We start from the raw sequence: 21,215 nt of genomic DNA on the forward strand, positions 1-21,215 counted from the left end.
TAATTGTGCAGCGACAGAAATGTGGCCCAAGTCACACTAATCAACATCCTCCCTGGGACTTTTTGGTGTTATAAGGAAAGATACACTCATTTTCTGGAGAGAAGCTCGTAAGGACTATAGTAGCTTGCCCCTGAGTAGAGAGAAAATGAGGTCAAGCAGAGCTGAGGGAATGGGGAAGAGAGAGTCCTGGTGGCATCTCTGACCTCCTGGGTCTAATTCTGCCTCAGTTTCTTGGTTACCAAGACATAAATTACCCCCTATCCATTTTTTTTCTTAAGCTTTTTGAATTAGGTTTCTGTTACAGACCAAAGAGTCCTAATTAATACAACTGCATCTTTATACAGCTGGAAGTGCCTCTTGTATTTAAGAAATGCATCATGTTGTATAGAATTCTAACACTGTAGATAGCTTTATATTCATATTTTCTTAATGCATGATTTTCAGGATAAACTTTAAGAAAAAAGACTAGAAAATATTATATAACAAATGGATCTTAGACAAGTAATCCAATTTTAAAATGGGCAAAGGATTTGGATAGTTCTCCAAAGAAAATATACAAATGGCCACTAAGCACATGGAAAGATGCTCTACATCATTAGTTGTTAGGGAAATGCAAATCAAAACCATAAGGAGATACCACTGCACAACCACTAGCATGGCTATAATAGAACAAAGAAAAATAAAATAACAAGTGTTGGGAAAGATGTGGAGAAAATGAAAGCCTCACATTTTCAGTAGAAATGGAAGTGGTGCAAGTGCAGTGGAAAACAGTTTGACAGTTCCTCAGAGAGTTAAACACAGTGTGACGTCACAGAAATGGCAGAGAGCTCCCAGAATCAGTCCCTCCACTGAAGCTGTCCTTAATCTGGCAAAACTGACACAATCAACTTTTTCAGAACTCTGGAATGTAATAAAAAATCTTACAGTTTTTTTTGTCCAACTAGTGGTGTGCTTAATGAAAAAACCTGCTAAACTTCAATAACGAAGCATTGTGGCATTTGTGCTTATGTGTTTACCATCTCCCATTCCCCAGTTTGGGGACAGCAGTCACATTTCTGGTGTGGTTTGCTGGTGCCAGGGGGAGGCAATTACACCTTGTTCTCAAAAGGTACATGTTCTCAAAAGCTGTGAATTTTTCCCTGTCTCGTGTTCCCCGAGGGACCCGTACTGAAGCTGACCTTTTTTTGCCCCCCTCAGGATGGAGCAGCTTTCCAAGTAGCATCCATTGAAAGCATTTAAAGACATATACTACCTGTGGCTGCCTATAGCAAGGGACAGTGAATGGGGGCGGGGGGAAGCAGATAGATCTAAAAGCCTGGAAAGGAGGAGACTGAGGACAAAGATACATGAAGAAATAAGGACTTTGAAGGGTTACCATGTATATGGGGAAATCTGGCATGAAAAGTACATGCCCATGGACCAATGTATTTTCAGAAAAGACCTTAAAGGACTCTAGGCTTGCACCTTTGGCTGATCTTTGGGTTCCATGCAACCAGGAGGTAAAGGCTAAGGTCACATTTAGGCAAATTGGATTAGCACTGACGTAGTGCTCCAGCTCAGAGCCAATCTGCAAAGACCAGGAGAGGTGTTTCGTATTTTTTTGTTGTTTTGTTTTTCACTCCAGGCATTTAATGAATTCTCTGTCAGGTCACTGACTGACTGCTAAGATAATGGAACAGAAATTTCAGTGACCACACACAACAAAAAGTACAGTCTTAGCAAAAATAGTTTGGAAAAGTCAATAAACAAATGAACAATTACAGTCTTCAATAATCAACAATAGCAAACTATGGGGGGGGTCTGATTATAATATTAAAAATGTCCAGTTTTAAACAAAGAAAAAATCACAAGGTATAAAAAGAATAAAGGAAGTATGGTTTATTCACAGAAAAAAAAAAGTTTATAGAAACCATCACCAGATATTGGTCTTACTAGACAAATACTTTAAATCAATTGTCTTAAATATGCTCAATGTGTAAGGAAAACAAAGGACAGAAAACTAAAGGGAACCAGGAGAATGAACAAATGAAGAATATCAAAAAAGAAATGTAAACTGTAAAAAGAACCAAACAAAAATTCTAGAGCTAAAAAGCACAGTAGCTGAAATGAAAAACTCACTACAGGGGTTTCAACAGCAGGTTCAAGCTAGAAGAAGGAAAAGATGAGTGAACTTGAAGATAGCACTATTAAAATTATTATCTGAATAGCAGTAAGAAAAAAGAATAAGGAAAATGAACAGAGCTAAGAGAACCATAGGTCACCATCAGGCAGACTGACATGCATTATGGGAGTCCCAGAAGGAAGAGAGAGAGAGAGAAAAAGAGGTAGAAAGAATATTTGAAAAAAATAGCTGAAAACTCTCCAAATTCAATGAAAGAAACTAATCTACCCATTCAAGAAGTACCACAAACTTCAAGTAGGCCAAATTCAAAGAGAACCACACCACAACATCATAATCAAACTGTCAAAAGACAAAGACAAAGTCTTGAAAGTGGCACAAGAGAAGTGACTCATCACGTAAAGGTATCTTCAATAAGATTAACAGCTCGTCTCATCAAAAGCCCTGGAAACCAAAAGGCAGTCAGGTGCCATATTTAAAGAGCTAAAATAAAAAACTTTCAACCGAAAATTCTATATCCAACAAAACTATCCTTCAAATCAAAGGGGGAAAATAAGAACTTCCCAGAGAAACAAAACCTGAGGGAGTTAATTGATAGTAGACCTATCCTATAAAAATACCAAAGGGAGTCCATTAGGCTGGAATAAAAGGACACTAGACAATAACTCAAAGCCATACAAAAAGAATAAAGAAATCCAGTAAAGGTAACCACATAGGTAAATATAAAAGCCAACATTATTATATATTTGGTTTGTAACTCCTATTTTTGATTCCTATATGATTTAAAAGACAAATGCATAAAACAGTAATTATAATTCTGTGTTAATTGGCAATGTATAAAGATGTAACTTGTAACAAAAATATAAGGAGGGAGACAGAGCTACATAGGAGCAGATTTTTTGTACACTATGGAAGCTAAACTGGTATCAATCCAAAGTAGACTGATATAAATTTAGGATGTTAATTGTAACCCCCCATGGTAGCCATTGAAGAAATAACTAAAAATATATATATAGGAAAGGCAATGAGGAGAGCATCAAAATGGTACATTGAAAAAAAAATCAAACAAAAGAAGACTGTATAGGAGGAACTGAGGAACAAAAAAGATATAAAACTTAAGATACAAGAAAACAAATAGCAAAATAGCCAGAAGTCCTTTCTTATCAGTAACCACTTTAAATGTAATAGATTAAACTCCTCAATTAAAAGACAGAAACTAGCAGAATGAATGTAAAAAACATATATGCCACTTAATTTTATTATACTATCAATAGCTGATTGAAAAGAACAAGATATTTCTAGAAAATATCTAACATGATCTAACTTACACTGTTTATAAGAGACTCACTTTAAATCAAAGACACACATAAGTTGAAAGTGAAAGTATGGAAAAGATATTCCATACAAATAGCAGCCAAAAGAGAGTTGAGGTGGTTATGCTAATATCAAGCAAAACAGACTTTAAATAAAAAAATGTTACAAGTGATAAAGAAGGTCAATATATATTGAATAAAAGGGTCACTCATTAAGAAGATATAGCGACTATAAACATATACAAACAAACAGAAGCTCAAAATACATGAAGCAAACATTGACAAAATTGAAGGGAGAAATAGACAGTTCTACAATAATTGGAGATTCCAACATTACACTTCAATAATGAAATAGAACATCTAGACAGAAGTTCAATGAGGAAATAGAGGATATGAACAACACTAAACTAACTTGACCTAACAGACATATACATACTTCATCCAAAAACAGCAGAATATACATTTCCTCAAGTACACATAAACGTTCTCTAGGCTAGGTCATATGTTAGGCCATAAAACAAGTCTCAATACATTTAAAAAGATGGAAATCATACAAAGTATCTCCTCCAACCATAATGGAATGAAGCTAAAAAATCAGTAACAGAAGGAAAACTGTAAAATTCACAAAATGTAGAAATTAAACAATACACTCTTAAGTAAACAATAGGTCAAAAAAGAACTCACAAGAGAAATTATAAAATACTTTGAGATGACACAACATATCCAAAGTTATGGGATGCAATATAAACAGTGCCAAGAGGGAAATTATAACGGTAAACATTTTTAAAAAGAAGATCTCAAATCAACAACCTAAATTTACACCTTGAGGAACCAGGAAAAAAAAAAAAGCCAATTAAACCAAAAGATGTTAGGAAGAAAATAATAAATGTTAGAGCAGAGATATATGGAATAGGGAGTAGAAAAATAGAGAGAATCAATGCAACCAAAAGTTGGTACTTTGAAAAGATTGACAGTTTAGTGGTTGCCAGAGGGTAACGGGGGCGGGGGGTGGGGGGTGGGAGATGAGGGTAAGGGGGATCGAATATATGGTGATGGAAGGAGAACTGACTCTGGGTGATGAACACACAATGGGATTTATAGATGATGTAATACAGAATTGTACACCTGAAATCTATGTAATTTTACTAACAATTGTCACCCCAATAAATTTAATAAAATAAAATTAAAAAAAAAAAAAAGAAAAGATTGACAAAATTGGCAAACCTTTAGCTAAACTGACTTAGGAAAAAAGAGAAGATGCAGATAACTAAAATCAGAAAATGGGGCTTACAGTGGGGCTTACTATTGACCTTACATAAATTAAAAGGATTATAAAATAATACTATAAACAATTATATGCCAACAAAATTAAATAACCTAGATGAAATGGACAAATTCCTAGAAACACATAAATTACCAAAATAGACTCAAGAAGAAATAAAAAATCTGAACAGAACTATAAGAAGTACCAGTTCCCCCAAAAATAAGACCTAGCCGGACCATCAGCTTTAATGCATCTTTTGGAGCAAAAATTAATATAAGACCCAGTATTACATATTATATTATACTATATATCACATTATATTATATATCATATTATATTATATTAGACCCAGTCTTATTTTACTATAAGACTGGGTCTTATATATTAATTTTTGCTCCAAAAGACACATTAGAGCTGATGGTCCGGCTAGGTCTTATATTTGGGGAAACACGGTAAAGAGAGAGAATCAGTAATCAAAAAATCAGCAATGAAAAGTCTAGAACTAGATGGTTTCACTGGTAAATTCTACGAAACATTTAAAAAATTAACACCAATCTTACTCAAACTCTTCCAAACGACAGAAGATGAGAGAACACTTCTTAACTCATCTATGAAGCCAGCATCACCCTAATACCAAAGCCAGGCAAAGATATCGTAAGAAAACTACACCTCAATATCCTTATGAATATAGATGCAAAATCCTCAACAAGATAGCAGCAAACTGAATCCAACAACATGTTTAAAGGATTATATACCAGCACTAAGTAGGATTTATTCCAGGAATGTAAGGTTGGTAAAACATGAGAAAAATCAATCAATGTAATATACATTAATAGAATGAAAGAGAAAACCACAAACATGATCTCAATTAACACAGAAAAATTATTTGACAAAAATCCAACACCATTTCATGATAAAAACTCTTAGAACACGGGGAATAGAAGGGAACTCTTTCAATATGATAAAGGGCATTTATGAAAAACCTACAGCTAACATCATAATAGTAAAAGACTGAAAGTATTTCCCCTAAGATCAGGAACAAGACCAAGGATGCCACTTTCACCACTGCTTTTCAATATTGTACTGGAAGTTCTAGCTAGACTCAATTAGGTAAGAAAAAAAAAAGGTGTCCAAATTGGAAAAGAAGTAAAATATCTATTCTCAAATGACATGATCCTATATATAGAAAAATTCCCAAATAATTAAAAAAACAACAACACTAGAACAAATTAATGAATTCAGCAAAGTTGCAGGGTTATAAGATCAACACTTACAAGTCAGTTGTGTTTCAATATATCTTCAATGAATAATCTGAAAGGAAATTAAGAAACAATTCCATTTATAACAGCATATAAAAGAATAAAATACACAGGAATAAATTTAACCAAGGAGGTGAAAGACATACACAAAAACTACAAAATACAGTTGATGCTTTAAACTAATCTGCATATAAGTGGCACTGAGCAATTCAAATGCACATTGTTCAAGGGTCAACTGTATTTTTTATAGGAGGTTGGATATAGGCACATGCAGAGGGCTGACTTGTTATATGCAGAATTTTGACTGCATGGGCAGTTGGCACCCCTAAATCCCGCATTGTTCAAGGGTCAATGTACTGCTGAAAGATATTAAAGAAGATCTAAATGAAGGCATCCCATGTTCATGGACTGGAAGACTGAATACTGTTAAAATGGCAATACTATCCTAAGTGATCTACAGATTCAATGTAATCCTTTATCAAAATTCCAATGGATCTTTTTACAGAAATCGAAAAGCTGATCTTCAAATTCACATGAAATTTCAAGGGGGCTCAAATAGTAAAACAACCTTGAAGAAGAACAACAAAATTGGAGGACTCACTGTTCTCAATTTCAAAACTTACTACAAAGCTACAGTGATCAAAACAGAGTGGCACTAACATAAGGACTGATATATAAACCAACAGAATAGAATTGAAAGTCCAGAAATAAACCTATACATCTATGGCCAATTGATTTCCAACAAGGGTGTCAAGTTCATTCAATGGGGAAAGAGACAGTCTCTTCAACAAATGGTGCTAGAACAACTGGATATCCACATGCAAAAATGAAGTTGGATCCCTAGCTCATACTATTATATATTCAAAAATTAACTAAAAATGAATCAAAGACCTAAATACACAGAAATTTAAACTATAAAACTCTTAGAAGAAAACACAGGGGGGTAATTCTTCATGACCTTGGATTTGGCAATGGATTGTTAGATATCACACGCACACACACATTGAACTTCATCAAAATTAAAATCTTTTGTGCATCAAAGGACAGTATCAAGAAAATGAAACGACAACTTATAAAATGGGAGAAAATATTTGCAAATCATGTATCTAATAAAGGTCCAGTAGCTAGAATATACTGGGGGTGCCAAAAATTGTATATACATAACTTGTATTCACCTTTTGTTATCAGTGAGTATTACAATTTTAATACAGTTTTTCGTTTCTTAAAATGTGTATACATTTTTTTGGCACCCTCTGTATAAAGAATTCTAATAGTTCTACAACAAAAAGACAGACAACCCAATTTAAAAATGGGCAGAGGACTTGACTTGACATTCCTCCAAAGAAGATACATAAATGGCCACAAACACATGAAAGGATGCTCAATAGCATCAGTCATCAGGGAAATGTAAAACAAAACCACACTAAAATACCAGGATGGCTACAATATATTTTAAAAAAATGAAATTAACAAATATTATGGCTGTGGAGAAATTGGAACCATTGTACATTGCTGGAAGGGATGTAAAATGATTCAGGTGCTATGAAAAACAGGCAGTTCCTCAAAAAGTTAAACATAGAATAACCATAGGACCCAGTAATTCCACTTCTAAGTATATACCAAAAAGAACTGAAAACAAGTATTCAAACAAATACTTATGCATGAATGTTCATAGCTATACTATTGACAATAGCCAAAAGGTGGAAACAACCCAAATGTCCATCAACGAATGAGTGAATAAACAAATTGTGGTACACACATACAACGGAATATTATTCAGCCATAAAAAGCAATGAAATACTGATACATGATACAATATGAATGAACCTCAAAAATATTATGCTAAGTGAAAGAAGCCAGTCTCCATTTATATGAAATAGCCAGAATACATAAGTCCATAGAGACAGAAAACAGACTGGTGATTGCCAGGGAATGTGGAGAGGTAGGAATGGGAACTGCTTAATGGATACAGGTTTTCATTTTGGGCTGATGAAAATGTTTTGGAACTAGACAAAGATGATGGTTGCACAACACTGTGGATGTACTAAATGCCACTGAATTGATTAAAGTGGTTAGTTTTATGTTATGTGAACTTCATCTCCATAAAGCAAATACTGGAGATAGCAGTCAGAATTGTGGTTATATTTTGAGAAAGCAGTGACTGGTAGAGGACATGAGAGGGGCTTCCGGGGTGTCGGTCATATTCTATTTTTTGATTTTGGTGTTGGTTACATTGTGAAAATTGTTTTGTTTGTATTGTAAAAATTGTTGAACTTAACACTTGTGATATGTGTGCTTTCGTTTTTTATGTGCATCTTATATTTTGATATAAGATGTTATTTAAAGAAGTTAGTTACCATATGACCCAGTATATACCCAATAGAATTGAAAACCATGTCCACAAATACTGGTACACAAATGCGTGTGGCAGCATTATTAATAATCACCAAAAAGGGATTATTCAACTATAAAATACAATGAAGAACTTATACATGGTACCACATGGATGAACTTTGAAAACATTATGGCAAGTCAAAGAAGCTAGTCACAAAAGACCACATCGCATGAACTCCATTTATACGAATTGTCCAGAATAGGTAAATCCAGAGAGACAGAGTAGATTGGTGATTGCCAGTGACTTTGGAGGAGATAACTGGGAGTGTCTGTGTTTTATTTCACAGACACAGTGATGGAAATGTTCTGGAATTAGATAGTGGTGATGGTTGCACAACCTTGAAAATATTAAAAAGCACTGGAGTGTACAATTTAAAATGGGGAATCTTATGTGAAATTTAAAGTTATATAAATTATATTGATAAAAAGATCGTAAACATTTCATCATTCATAATATATATGAACTCTAGCATATCAAATAAATGAAGTCCAAAGGGAAAAACATTATTCTAAAAAATGTTCCCTTTCCCCCTGCCCAGCCCCCAGATAAGCATCTCTTAGAGGTGGACTTCAGACCCCACTGGAGAATGGAGGTCTAAACAGCAAACCAGGGCTGGTTGGTAGGTGAGTTAGTTAGGAATGAAAGCTGTGACCAATAGCCTTTACTGTCTCCGAGCAGAGGAATGTGGTAGCTGATGAGAAACAGATCTCGGGCTGGAGCAAGGGTGAGAAAGTGGTGGTGACAAAGTGTTGGCAGCCCTGGCACCAGGCTGCTTTCCATTGCTTCATCTACAGGGTCATGCCTTAGGAATGAAGTCTTTAACTGATATAAGCTCAGCAGAAAGAGGCCCTGAGATACTTCTTATCCCTTACTTCTTGTTCTCTTGATGGCGTTGGGGGTACATTTTAAAACATTTGTAGCGTTATGTGTATTCCTAAAAGCACAGATTTATTTGGGCAGTAAACTAGATTTCCAAGACTCTAACTGTGCCTGGATTTACAGATCAGGAACACAGATCCTGAGCCCAGAGTCCTTAAAGTACAAAAGAGAGAAGCACCCATTCGCATTTTAGATGGACCGAGAGTAAGGTGGTTCCTTGGTATTTTGAAATGAATGATCCTTGCCTGCTTCTGCATACCTCATGTTTCAATGTATGTAGGAGGGGTAGTAACTGAGGAGACTGATAAACAGCTATGCTGAAGTCTGAAATCCCAGGAGTGTCTAACCAACCCCGTTATGATTGTCTCCCTTTCCTTGAGCCTCCTTTGTCTACTCATACTCCCTCCTCTAAGAAAATACCCATTTTTTTTACCTTAATTCTTACATGGACAGTAAAGAAGGCTGAAACTGAGAATTGAGGTGTTCTACGGGGTGTGAACATTTGGGCCCAGAGCCCCAGAGGCATGAGAAGATCTGAACTCTACAGCTTTAACATGAGCATTACGATACAAAATGAGTGATGGAAGTCAAGAGATAGTTTGTGATGAAGATGAGCAAGTTTAAAATATATCCCTTCTATGCCTATCCTCATCTTGTTCCTCTTCTACAGGTACAAAGATACAGACATACATACATACATATTTGCTCACCTAACTCACCATTTCCTGACAACTAAAACGACATGGCTTTCTCCACAACCCACTCCTGCCCCAGCAGCCATACTCACCTTCTGGCACTCAGAACCTAGAGGTGACTGCCTACTGGCCCAAAGGGCACTCATCGTTTCTGTGGTTACCTGTGGCTTCTATCCCTGACTCCCTGGGGCAGAGATGTCTTCTGCAGTCCTTCCTTCTGGAAATCCAAAGACTTCTGCAATTGCTCCTGAAAGAAAGGAATATAGGTGGGTGAGTCAGTAAATGTCATCACAATCATCTTTCTGCAGGTAGGCTGTAAGAGGGCTGCATAGAACTTTAGCAGGGGCAGCGTATGAAAGAGAAGATGGAAAAAAAATACCTCAACATGGTTGATTTTATCTCTTTCTTGACCCTGCTCATTCACTTCCTTTATCACGCTCATTTCCCTTCTTTTCTACAAAACTCCTTGCCTCATCCTCCACAAGCAGAAGGAACAAAAGCCAGTAAAGCTTTGAATGAATACATCTAGATATGAGTTAGCTTCTGTTCTTTTGCATGCAACAAAGACTGTGTGATATATTTTGTGTATCTTCATGAAAGTAAGTTTTGTGAAGACAAGTATCTTGATTTCTGTAATTTAATGTCCAAATGCTTGCGCATGAATGGAAATGCATAACCAGCTCAACAGAGGTAGGGGCAAGAGAAAGAGAACAGGAAGAGAGGAAATGGTATTCTTCAAGAATGGTGATTCTTGAAGAATGTGTGTTGCCCAGTCTTGATGGGAATAGAGACATTTAGAAAGTCTTGGGGGAAAAGCAGCAAGGCCTACTTGTAATGATGGAAAACTGATGAGAGGAGTGAAGACAGGCGTGCACTGAGTGGAAGAAACCCAATTAAAAAAAAAACCAACACTATTTTTGAAGCATAAAAGTATACAGAAGGGAAAAACAAAAATCTGGTCCATAATTCCACAGCACCAGATAAACCTGACCTAAAAATTACATTTTATATGTGTGTGTATTTTGTGTGTATGAATATTTTACATAAAATGCATTTTCATGGTTAGAATGTTGAAACAAAAAAAGATACAAAATACAGTGAAAGCATCCCTTTTCCCTCTTCCAAAGGTAAACTTTTTTGGTTAATTTTGTTGTTTCTTTCCAGAACTAAAACTGGCAGTTTGATGTAGAGTTTTGACGAGGTGTTAAGAGGATGTTGGGCCATGAAGGGTTGATTTACTCCTTCAGCCAAATCAGAGGGATTTGGGGTTTGACCGACTGACTTCAACAAGCCTATGAAATCTAGGTGGAAGGAGAAAGGGAGCCATCTGAAAATCAGAGTCCCCAAAGCCTTTCACTGCTAACTAAGCTCAGTTTACCCCCACTTTGCATCCTCAGTTTTTCTAGTGCAGTGTGCCCCCATTCTGGCCTGCCACCACTATTCCAGAATGCTGTTGGAATGGGGCCACTGGCAGCCTTGATACGCACTCACTGTTATAGACAGTGCTTTTATACAAAAATCCAGGACAGAAGAGGACAGTTGGTTCTGGAGTGCTAAGCACCCAGCAAATATAATCAGCAATTTACAGCTTTTATCCATTTATAAATTTCTAAGTATTAACAATAAATTAAATTTTTAAAAAAACAGCTACTATTACCACATTGATTCTTTTAACAAATTTTTATTGAGCACTCTTTTTGTGCCAGGCAACTGTGCACTCTGAATACAATGATGAAAAAGCAGTAAGTAGTGACAGACTTCCTGCTTTGGAGTTTATAATCTACTTAGGGGGAAGGGAGGCATATGTTAATCAAAGAAACACATAAATGTAAAATTACAACCACATTAAGTGCTACAATGAAAATGTACATGGTCTTTTGAAAGTGTATAAGGATTAAGGGCAAATCAGGATGGTGATGATTTTTTTTAAGGGCAGAAGATTTTCATTATGAGTTTGTTTGGCTTATCAATGAATAGTTACTGTATACATAACTTCTTGCATAAAATTATATAAACATTATTGCAAAATTAAACTCTAAAGAAAGAAGAAATGTGCTCACAATCTCAAACAATTTTCATTTGTCTGTTTTCTCACAAAATTGTTAATCAAGACTACTTAGATTCTCATCCTGGGCTTGGTTGGTAAGCTTTAAGGTGAGAACCAAGGTTTAGGTGCTCACGCACTTCCTTTATACACTGTCATTTCTCTGAACCCACCTCTACCTTTTTTATAAAAATAGTTAATGTCCCCATTGGATGCCTCTATCCTGTATGTCCAACCCCCCGCCCCACCACAGCGCGTGGGGGCGCGTGCATGCGCACACACACACACACACACACACACACAAACTTCCCCATTCTTACTCAGTCCCTGAACCTGGCAGTCTGACAAATGCCCATATGTTCTGCCATGCTTTGCTACCAAAACATTAGCTAACTTTTTGACTTTGTGATTTTTTTTTTAAAGAGATGGAGTGGCATGGGGTAAAGTGGGAGTACTTAACAGAAAGTTTATTAATAGTAGTATGTGTCCTGAAGCTACCGTGTTTCCCTGAAAATAAGACCTAGATGGACAATCAGCTCTAACGAGTCTTTTGGAGCAAAAATTAATGTAAGACCTGGTCTTATATATTATATTATATATTATATTATATTATATATTATAAAGACCCGGTACAATATAACAAAAATATAATATATATAAAGACCGGATCTTACATTAATTTTTGCTCCAAAAGATGCATTAGAGCTGATTGTCCAGCTAGGTCTCATTTTCGGGGAAACATGGTAGCTGTGAATAGGAGAAAGGTGGCTTATAAAGCAAGAGGTCTTCACAAAGCCAAGGGAATTTTTGGGGGGTTATTTACACAACTTAGGTAAAATTAGGTTTTTGCCCAAATTTAAACCTAACTGCTGATCAGCTGTTCTCACAGTAGAATCCAATAAAAACTGTTTCTGATGTTTGCAGAAATTTAAAGCATAGATATATGACACCGTAAGTCACATTAGGGCCCACTCCTTGCACGTGTTGTCTCCTAAGGTAAAAATTTATTCAGTACTGTGATAGTACTGAATAAAAATAGGCCTTACCCCTACATGCTAGACTGGGTTAGAGTTCTGCCCTTCCTTTCACATGGCTTCTCTGGATGGGCTCCAAAGCTAGATCCCACTGAAAAGAGGAAGCCAGCAACAAAAAACACTTCCTGCCCAGACCACAGAATCCTAAAAGCTCTCCCTTCTGCTGCTTCAAGGCAGATAAAAAGAATGCTGCTGCTTCACCCCTTATAAGTTAGCATTATTCTAGAAAAAGCCCGAGATTAGCAGATGCCTTTGGTATAAAGCCTCAAGTTACCTAGTACAAGGAGTTGCTCAAAGTACTCCAGCCCGAGGTACTTGAATTAGTTCTGCCCTTCCTGAATTTTGCCTCTCCCTTACCCTACCCTTCTCAAGTGGCCCCGTCCTAACCTGGAAAGATTCTGACTCTCTTAGATGAAATGACGTTATGAGTGCAATCTGGATTAACCCCGCCCCACTTTTTCCCTAAACCCACCTATTTTTCCCCAAAGTGTGCTGGAATTTACTAAGGAACAAGGCCTGAAAATCAGTAACTGGATTTTAAACTCTTATGTTTTCTGAAATCCTGCAGATAGGCTACTAGAATGGGGAGGGAGTAGTTTTCTGGAAAAACAAATATATCTCTGAAGCTCACCTGGGTTTACGTTTTTCTAAAGGGCACCTTATGAGTCAGTCTATAGTTTCCAGGCCAGAAAAGTACATTGGACTCAGGCTTCAGCCTAAAAAGCAGTCCTAGACAACTATTCAGGGCGGCCGGCCCTGTACACATTTGGTGCTGAGATGGAGATAATGATCCCCATCTTTAAGGAAAAGAAAAATCCTCATGGCACAGTGAGGTCAAGTAACTTCCCACATCACTGCAAGGCAATGGCTGAGGAACATTCAAGGACCTATAGCTCCCAAACCTGTGCCCTTTCCACAGCGTGATAAAGAGAGGCCAGGACAATTTCAAAATAAACATTAGTCAAGGATCTAGAAAAAAGTAAATAACCTCCCCAAACTCAACACAGGGATTCTACAGCTCTCACAAAAGGAAACAGGGAGAAAAAGAATTCTTAGGAAAAAGAGATCAGAAACTTTGCATTATTTTTGAGGAATTGGGAGTGGCGGTGAGGAACAAGACTCTGAAGCCTCTGTTGAGCCAGTTTATAGACTGCTGACAAGAGAGATGTCAAGAGGAAACTGAGACAGAGATTTAAAAATCTGAGGACCAACTCTGATCCCCAAGATCACTCTCAGCAAGAACATGTGTGTTCTCGGGGGAGCTCAGTTCCCAGAGCAGCAAAGGGAGAGCCAACATAAAGGGACATAAAAAGCTTCCCAATAGGAAGATGCCAGAACTAGCCTGCTGTCATCTACTTACTACCTGCCCATTTAAGCAGCATAGACTGGGGCATAGACTTTTTATAACCTAACAATCTGACATGAAGGAAGTAGCCTTGACAAGTGGCAAAGAATGACTGGGAGGGTTGATAGACAATAGGGCAGTGGGGATTCATTGCTCTAGTTTTCCTGTGGAGGTCAAATGTGTGGTTTCAAATCAAAAATCCAGAAAGAAACATGAGATTAATGCATTTATTCCAAGTAATTAACACATTAAAAATAAAGTTCAACTTGCCCAAGCCAACTCATAAATTCTTTAATCTTTTGAACAAAACGTACAACCCAAAACATCACACTATGGTAGAAGTAACTTGGGAAAGGGAGAGGTAGAGGAAGGAATACATATGGGTTGTGGAACAAAGAATTAAGCCCAATCCCAAAACAAGTTTCAGATTTTTGACCTCTTCAGAACAGAAATGGCTACTAAACAATTTAACACAAAGTGTTACTGGATCATAATACAATGAACAAAGGCCATTTCAAAAATAAAAGTGGACCCCCAAAAACGTATCTGCTCCTGGCACTGAGCCACGAATAAGCCTTACTGATTTGTTGTCTTCCAAAAGTGAGCCTGCTAGATTTTCTTCCATGTTTACTGAGGCCATTTCCAAATGAGTTAGCAAGACCATTTCCAGCAAAAGCAAGAGAATGAGTGAAGGGGGGGCTGACATGCCACAAGGAAGTAAACAGTAAACAAAAGAGCTACTCACGCTGCATTTCAAATAATGTTAAGGCAGGCCCATCCAAATGGAAGCCTTAGAGATGAACAATCCTTCCTTCATCAGTAGTTTTCCACTTCTGCAGGCTTTCTGGTATTTCTCCTAGAGGTCCATCAGCTGCCCAGGAAATTGGGTGGGAATACAACACAGCAGTTGGAGAAGTCAGCTCTTTGTTTCCCTCCTCCCCCACATTCCAGAAATGGCAGAGTCAAAGCCAAAATACAATCAAAACACACTATGTGGTGAGCCAGATAGACATTTGATTTTAATGACAAAGTAGGAGAAAATAAATTGGCAAAAAAAAAAAATTAACAGAAAATACTTTTTTACAGATATGTATAGAAATTATGATTGATTTGTCTGGTATTTTAAGGAGAAAGGAAAAAAGTAGGTAAGTTTTTTAGCTTCCGTGAACATTTACTGTAAGATGCTGACTGCATTTCTTGGTGTAGTTCCAGATGATATAGCCAACTAGTCCTGGATCATCTGGGCACCGGATTTCTAGAAGCCAATTTGATTCATCCACAAGTAGCTCTGGGTATATATTCTTAGTCATGAACACTGGATTCTGTGTGGTCCTGGATAGCATCAACTGCAGCTTCGTGTGCAGGTATTTCCTTAGGGACCATATTACCTCCAACTACCTGCTCCCTTGTAGGGGACCCTGAAGCCAAAGATTTTACCAAATTCAAAGGGTTGCCATTGTCCTCATCTACCTGAGGAATTGCTACCTCGGTGATGGATGCATTAACTATTTCTAGCTGTAATGGTCCCATCTCCAAGGAACTGCACTCAGGAAGGACACCTGGCACAGAGAGATGAGAACATAACTTCTCTTTTTGAACTCCAGATGTCCGTGTGACGAAGTCAACAAGATCTGGAAGGCAAGGGGATGGCCCGAAGCCTGCAGGGTTAATTGCTTCTGATTCCAATCTGAGTGAATCTTGTTTCTCTAATTGAGAAGTTTCTTCTACTTCTTCAGACATCATTCCTCCTGCCAAGAGGTCAAGGGCCTGGTGTGTTCCCTCTAGGCTCCCCAAGCCAAGGTCAACATTTTCTGTAGGAAGTCCAGTTTTCAAAATGTTAGGAGTGATCCTTCCATTTCTGGGATTAGATGAGTTTTGTTCACCCTCTGCTCCAAAGTTAAGCACCAGGGTTTTGGGAGAATCTAATGGAAACTCAGAAAAGGATGGGATTGGTTCAAAGTCAGTGAGAGCGGAGGGATTACATCGTATAGGTGACACAGAATTTTCTTCACACACCTTCTGAGACAGGGTAGTTGGGGATCTATGTGCTGGGTCTATTTGCATATTGCAGAAATCAACACCCATATCTCCCAGGTTCCCCAGGGTAGCAAGCTCTTCTACTTTCAAGTCTGTAACTTCAAAGTCTTCTAAGGCCTTGCTTTCCATTGTCACTGTCAATTCTGGATGGACATCTTGAAGCTCCAGGGCTTCTGTTTCTTGTTTCTTTGGGCTCTCCCAAGTCTCTGGCTTCTTCTTGTTCTCATTCCAAACAGCCAATTCATAGATCATTTTACCCTGAAAGTCCTTTGATCTTTCCCTTTTGAGTTTGAGGCTTCTGTACCTCGAAGTTCTGGAAGCTGATTCTGGAGCAGAATTTTCCAGCCACTCCTCACTACCAGTTGAAACTCCTTGCTCCTGTGCACAGTCTGTTAAACCCACATCTGATCTGGCTGGGGACTGAAGAAGCAATTCTGGGGCAGAAATTTTCACAGTTGTAGCTTGTGGGTTCTGGAGTAAAGACCTAGTTTCTGATGGAAATGAGTCTATTTTTGCCTTTGAGGAAGAGAGAGCCTGTGTACTCAATTCAATCACTACTTTACTTTGAATTTCACTTCCTGTCATCAATTTGGACTGTTCAGCCTTCTTGTCAGTCATTTGCAACTTGGGCTGTTCAGCTTTTCCCTCCCACATGTATCTGTTCCTATGGGTCAAATCAGAATCTTCTATGCTACTAGGCCCAACATTGATACATGTTCCTTTTCCGACCATTCTCTCAGAGAGCTTTGCTCCCCTTTTTTTTAGTTCAGTGTTTGTCTCTATCTCACTTTCTCTACAATCCTTACATTGGTGGAGTTCTTGGCTTTTCTCATCCTGGTTACCAGATTCCATAAGGTGGGTTTCTACCAACTTCTGCGAGTCCATAGTATTACAGAGTTTATCTGACAGCTGAGGGACTGGCTCTACACCTGGTGGCCCTGGCTCTCCCAGGTCAAGCTCAATTTTTCCCTCTGGAGATATGTCCCTATTAGTGTTACTCTGGAAGGAGCTAGAAGTCCACATGGCCAAAGTGTCTGTCTTTGGAGTAATAGTTTCATAAGGCCTGCTTTGGCACAATCTTGTCAGAGGCTGCAGGAAGCCATAGCTGCTGCATCTACTTTTTGAGTCTACGTGTTCTACAACCGACCATTTCCCTAGGGACACCACAGTTTTTGCAATGGGGTTTTTAGGGTTTCCAACTAAAGAAGCAGAAACCAAACTTCTATCTGGAGGCAACTCCTCTTGGGCTGCACTACTGTTCAAAGTAGAAGTGGAACAGGTGTCTGAACTTTCAGCTCTAGAGAAGTTGCTGTTTTCTCCATTGGCCAATGGACCACCACTCAGCTTAGTCTCAGGGGCCCCCTTTCCACCACTACTGTAGAATATGTCATACAGGTCCTTAGCATTGGCTGTGGCTAAGCATGAATTTCGCTTTTCCAATTTTTTTGCTTGTTCACTGAAAACACTTGACAGGGGAGGTGGAGGACGCACTAACACAGAGAATAAGGTCTGGTCCCGGTCACTCTCACTCACCCCAGGAGCTGTCTCATCAGAAGGAATGGCCGTTGGCTGTGCTGAAGCCATGATGGCTACTGGCAACACCGGGTTCAAAATGTTAGGACCCAGGAAGCCAGGGCTGAGAGTGTGAGATACAGTTGAGTTTGATTTTACTGGAGCCAAGACAGCATTTGCTTGAGCAGGAGTTGGGGCAGCTGGATGAGGTATAACTGGAGGTGGTGGAGGTGGTGGTGGAGGTGGTGGAGGAGGAGGTGGGGGCATTTGTTCAGGTATATGGGATGGCTCATTCTTTTCAGCAAGTACCATTTTGTCCTCTGGAGACCCTTTTAGAATCACCTCTTCCCCTCCAAATGCTTTGGAGATGATGTCAGGAGGCAAGAGGAGATCAGATGAAGACTCTTTAACCACTGGCAGAGGCTTAGCAGTGGCCCCAGAGGACTTGATGGACAGAAAGGTGTTCAGAGGAGCTGGCTTGCTAAGTGCGGCTGGCCCTGACTTGCGCAGCACTGTGGATGGAATGGGCAGGTTGGGTCGGATCTTAGTCTGGGGTGAAGCTGTCACAACAGGCATCCAAGGGCTAGTATGTGCAACAACAGTTTTCCCAGAGAGCTTGATTTTGATGGGCTTTGCCTTCCCAGCTTCCGCTTTGCCATCCTCTTTGTCCTTACTGCTTTCCATAGTCTCTTCCTTGGGAATACTTGGGGCCACTGAACTTTTTTCCTCCTCTTTTTCTGGCTTCTTCCAGCTGAATTTCCCAAAAGAGGAAGATGTTGGTGATTCTTTCTTTACCTCTTCTTTTAATTGGAGTTTGATGCTACCCTTCCTTTTGTTTTCAGCCTTTTCAGGAGAGTTCCCACTCTCAGAGAGATGGTCCTCTAATTCCTCAGAGACCTTGTCATCCTCCTTTATTTCTTTCATGATCTTTGCCTTCTTCTCTTTCTTCTCTTCCTTTGGTTTCTCACTAAGTTTGCGCTTTAGCTCACTCTGACGTCGTCGTTCTGTCTCTAAGACCACAGCCAAACCAGCTTGGTGGTCCAGATTCCGCCGCTCCTCATACAATGGGTTTTCAACCACATATTTCTGGGAAGAGAAAAGATTAAGGCTCAACAAGTGGTCAAAATACTGTAAGAGAGAAAATCTTGGCCCCACCACTGCTGGAATTCATTTAGTAGAAATCCCTAGAGTCATCTTCCTCAAGGACATAAATGGCTCTATCAGGTCAGCAGCTCTCACTAGGATTGAGAACTTTCTAGTAATTATACAGAATTTGAAGTGTTGATGACTTTTTCTGGCTCTGAATATGTATGATAAAGTCAAAAGAATTATTGCAGAAAGTGGGAAACTCCACAGGCTACTACAAAGACCAACCTTGTATTTCTCATTGTGTTGGTGACCCTTCACATGTTGCTCTCCAGATATTGGATCCCCCAAAAATTCCTCACAGAGCTGGCAGTAATATCCAGTGATGGGAATCAGAAATTCAGAGCCTGGAAGAAGTACAAGAAATCAAGAAAATAAGTCATTTCCACCCAGGATGACAGCAACCAAAGGAAATCCCACTTCCCCTTTGCCGTAAAATGGTTAATGGTATAGAGGACCTTACCCAGAAGTAGCATTTAGATGAATTCCAATGGCATAGTCTTTCCAACTTAAAGTTTGAACTCAGGACCTCTATCTCTTCTACCTCTTGGGAATACTAACTGTCATATTCAGGAGTTTCCTATGTCAGATCCATTTCTGTTGCTGATTCTCCTCAAACTCCAACTAGCAGTAAGTATTTTAGGAGATTTAAAAACTATACTCCCAAATAGTTAGTCCAGGATCTCTCATGCTGGTATTAATTACTCAGGGACCTAGCTATCTTTCACAGATCTAAAGAATATAGCAATACTGACTACCTATGAAGGTAAGAAACTGAGGAGTTTAAAAAAACTTTCTACCTCTCAATTTACCCCCCTAAAAATGACTCTTCAAAAATATTTCTTAGTTGAAAAGGCAGTTAAATTAGTGCATCTCTTACTGTTCTTTTGTACCTGGATTTCAAATAAGATTTTGGTGCATAAGCCAGTAAGAAAGAAAATTATATTTGAAAGTGGTATACATATGTTTAACATCTGTTAGATTTTTAGCCATATGAGTAGAGATCATTCTTGTTTTATACAGCTCTTTATTTTTCAGGACCTAGTCCACTGTTTTGCACATAGCAAGAATTCTTAGAGCTTTATCAAAAGGAGTATTTACTCTGCTTCCTACTACCTTAGTTTAGGGACACCTCTTCCTTGGCTAAATGTAAGGAAACTACCAAAAAAAAGGCAGGGAGGAAACATACCTTTTGCAGGAACAGTTATCTTGTCTGTGCGCTTTATAGCATCTTGCTTGGCCTCATTCTGGGTCTTTGAAGCCCAAGGTCTGTTGTAGGGATCCAGTGTCTATTTGCAAGAGGCAGAGGCGCTCACACAACAGCACTAAAAACTCAATGACCCATTTTCTCTCTTTTTTCTCCCCCATACACCAGGGGGGACCAGAAGCCCCCAGCTACCCACCCCCACCCGCTCTGCCAACTGTTTAAACGGAAATCACCTGTGGGAAAGGTAAACATATGTTAGAGCAAATATCAGCAATGAATAAAATGAAACAAATAATCAGGTACTCAAGGAATCAAAAGAGGCCGAAGCCTCACTTACACTTGTCATGGTGTTTAGTTACAGGCAGGTCCCCTGGACTGAGCCCTGGGGATGGTGTCTCCTTTGTTGGTATCTCTTGGCTCTTCATATTGGGGCTCCTGCCCACATGAGAATGTTTCATTTGCCAGCTTTGTAATGCAGATTAGGGTACAGAAGTTTGAGGGGAAGAAGGATGAGAGCAGAAATAACAGAGGGCAGAACACCTACCTGTGTGTGCTTCTTATTGTGCATATGGGTGAAGAAGTCAAACATGGTCCCACAGATGGTATTGCAGTCTTTGCACCAGTGATTGCCAGCATCATAATATTCATAGGCAGCAACGGGCTGATCAGACTGCTTAGCAGCTGGCTGGGGGATCTCAGCAGGCTTGGGGCTCTTAGTACGGGAATTCTCATTGTTTACCTTTGATTCCTACAGGGGAAAAACCTGCACTTAAAAGAATTCAAGGCAGTCTAGATCTGTCTTCTCTCAGAAAAAGGAAGTAGCCTATTGCAGTTACCGTGTTTCCCTGAAAATAAGACCTAGCCGGACCATCAGCTCTAATGCATCGTTTGGAGCAAAAATGAATATAAGACCCGGTCTTATTTTAATATGAGACCCGGTATATTATATTATATTATATAATATAA

At 38.7% G+C, this 21,215-nt stretch overlaps 1 protein-coding gene across 13 annotated transcripts in view; it reads right to left on the reverse strand.

Moving 5' to 3' along the window:
* Positions 1-21,215, reverse strand: part of ZNF318 (zinc finger protein 318) — a 49,419-nt gene that overhangs the window by 6,921 nt on the left and 21,283 nt on the right. For 6 of the 13 annotated variants that reach the window (XR_012496605.1, XR_012496607.1, XR_012496604.1 and 3 more), the window contains 5 exons: positions 20,794-20,997; positions 20,232-20,331; positions 19,271-19,389; positions 15,093-18,982; positions 5,971-10,171 (listed from right to left, as the gene is read on the reverse strand). Coding sequence is in view for 5 of the 13 variants with exons in the window: in XM_074332975.1 (XP_074189076.1) it covers positions 15,650-18,982; positions 19,271-19,389; positions 20,232-20,331; positions 20,794-20,997 (3,756 nt within the window). In the remaining 8 variants the exon portion in view is untranslated. Of the gene's footprint in view, positions 1-5,970; positions 10,172-14,560; positions 18,983-19,270; positions 19,390-20,231; positions 20,685-20,793; positions 20,998-21,215 lie in introns of those variants that run through there. The other 7 variants (XR_012496608.1, XM_074332977.1, XM_074332978.1 and 4 more) reach the window with 4 other exon arrangements.

Source organism: Rhinolophus sinicus, linkage group LG05 (assembly GCF_036562045.2).
Source record: "Rhinolophus sinicus isolate RSC01 linkage group LG05, ASM3656204v1, whole genome shotgun sequence".
Lineage (NCBI taxonomy): Eukaryota > Metazoa > Chordata > Mammalia > Chiroptera > Rhinolophidae > Rhinolophus > Rhinolophus sinicus.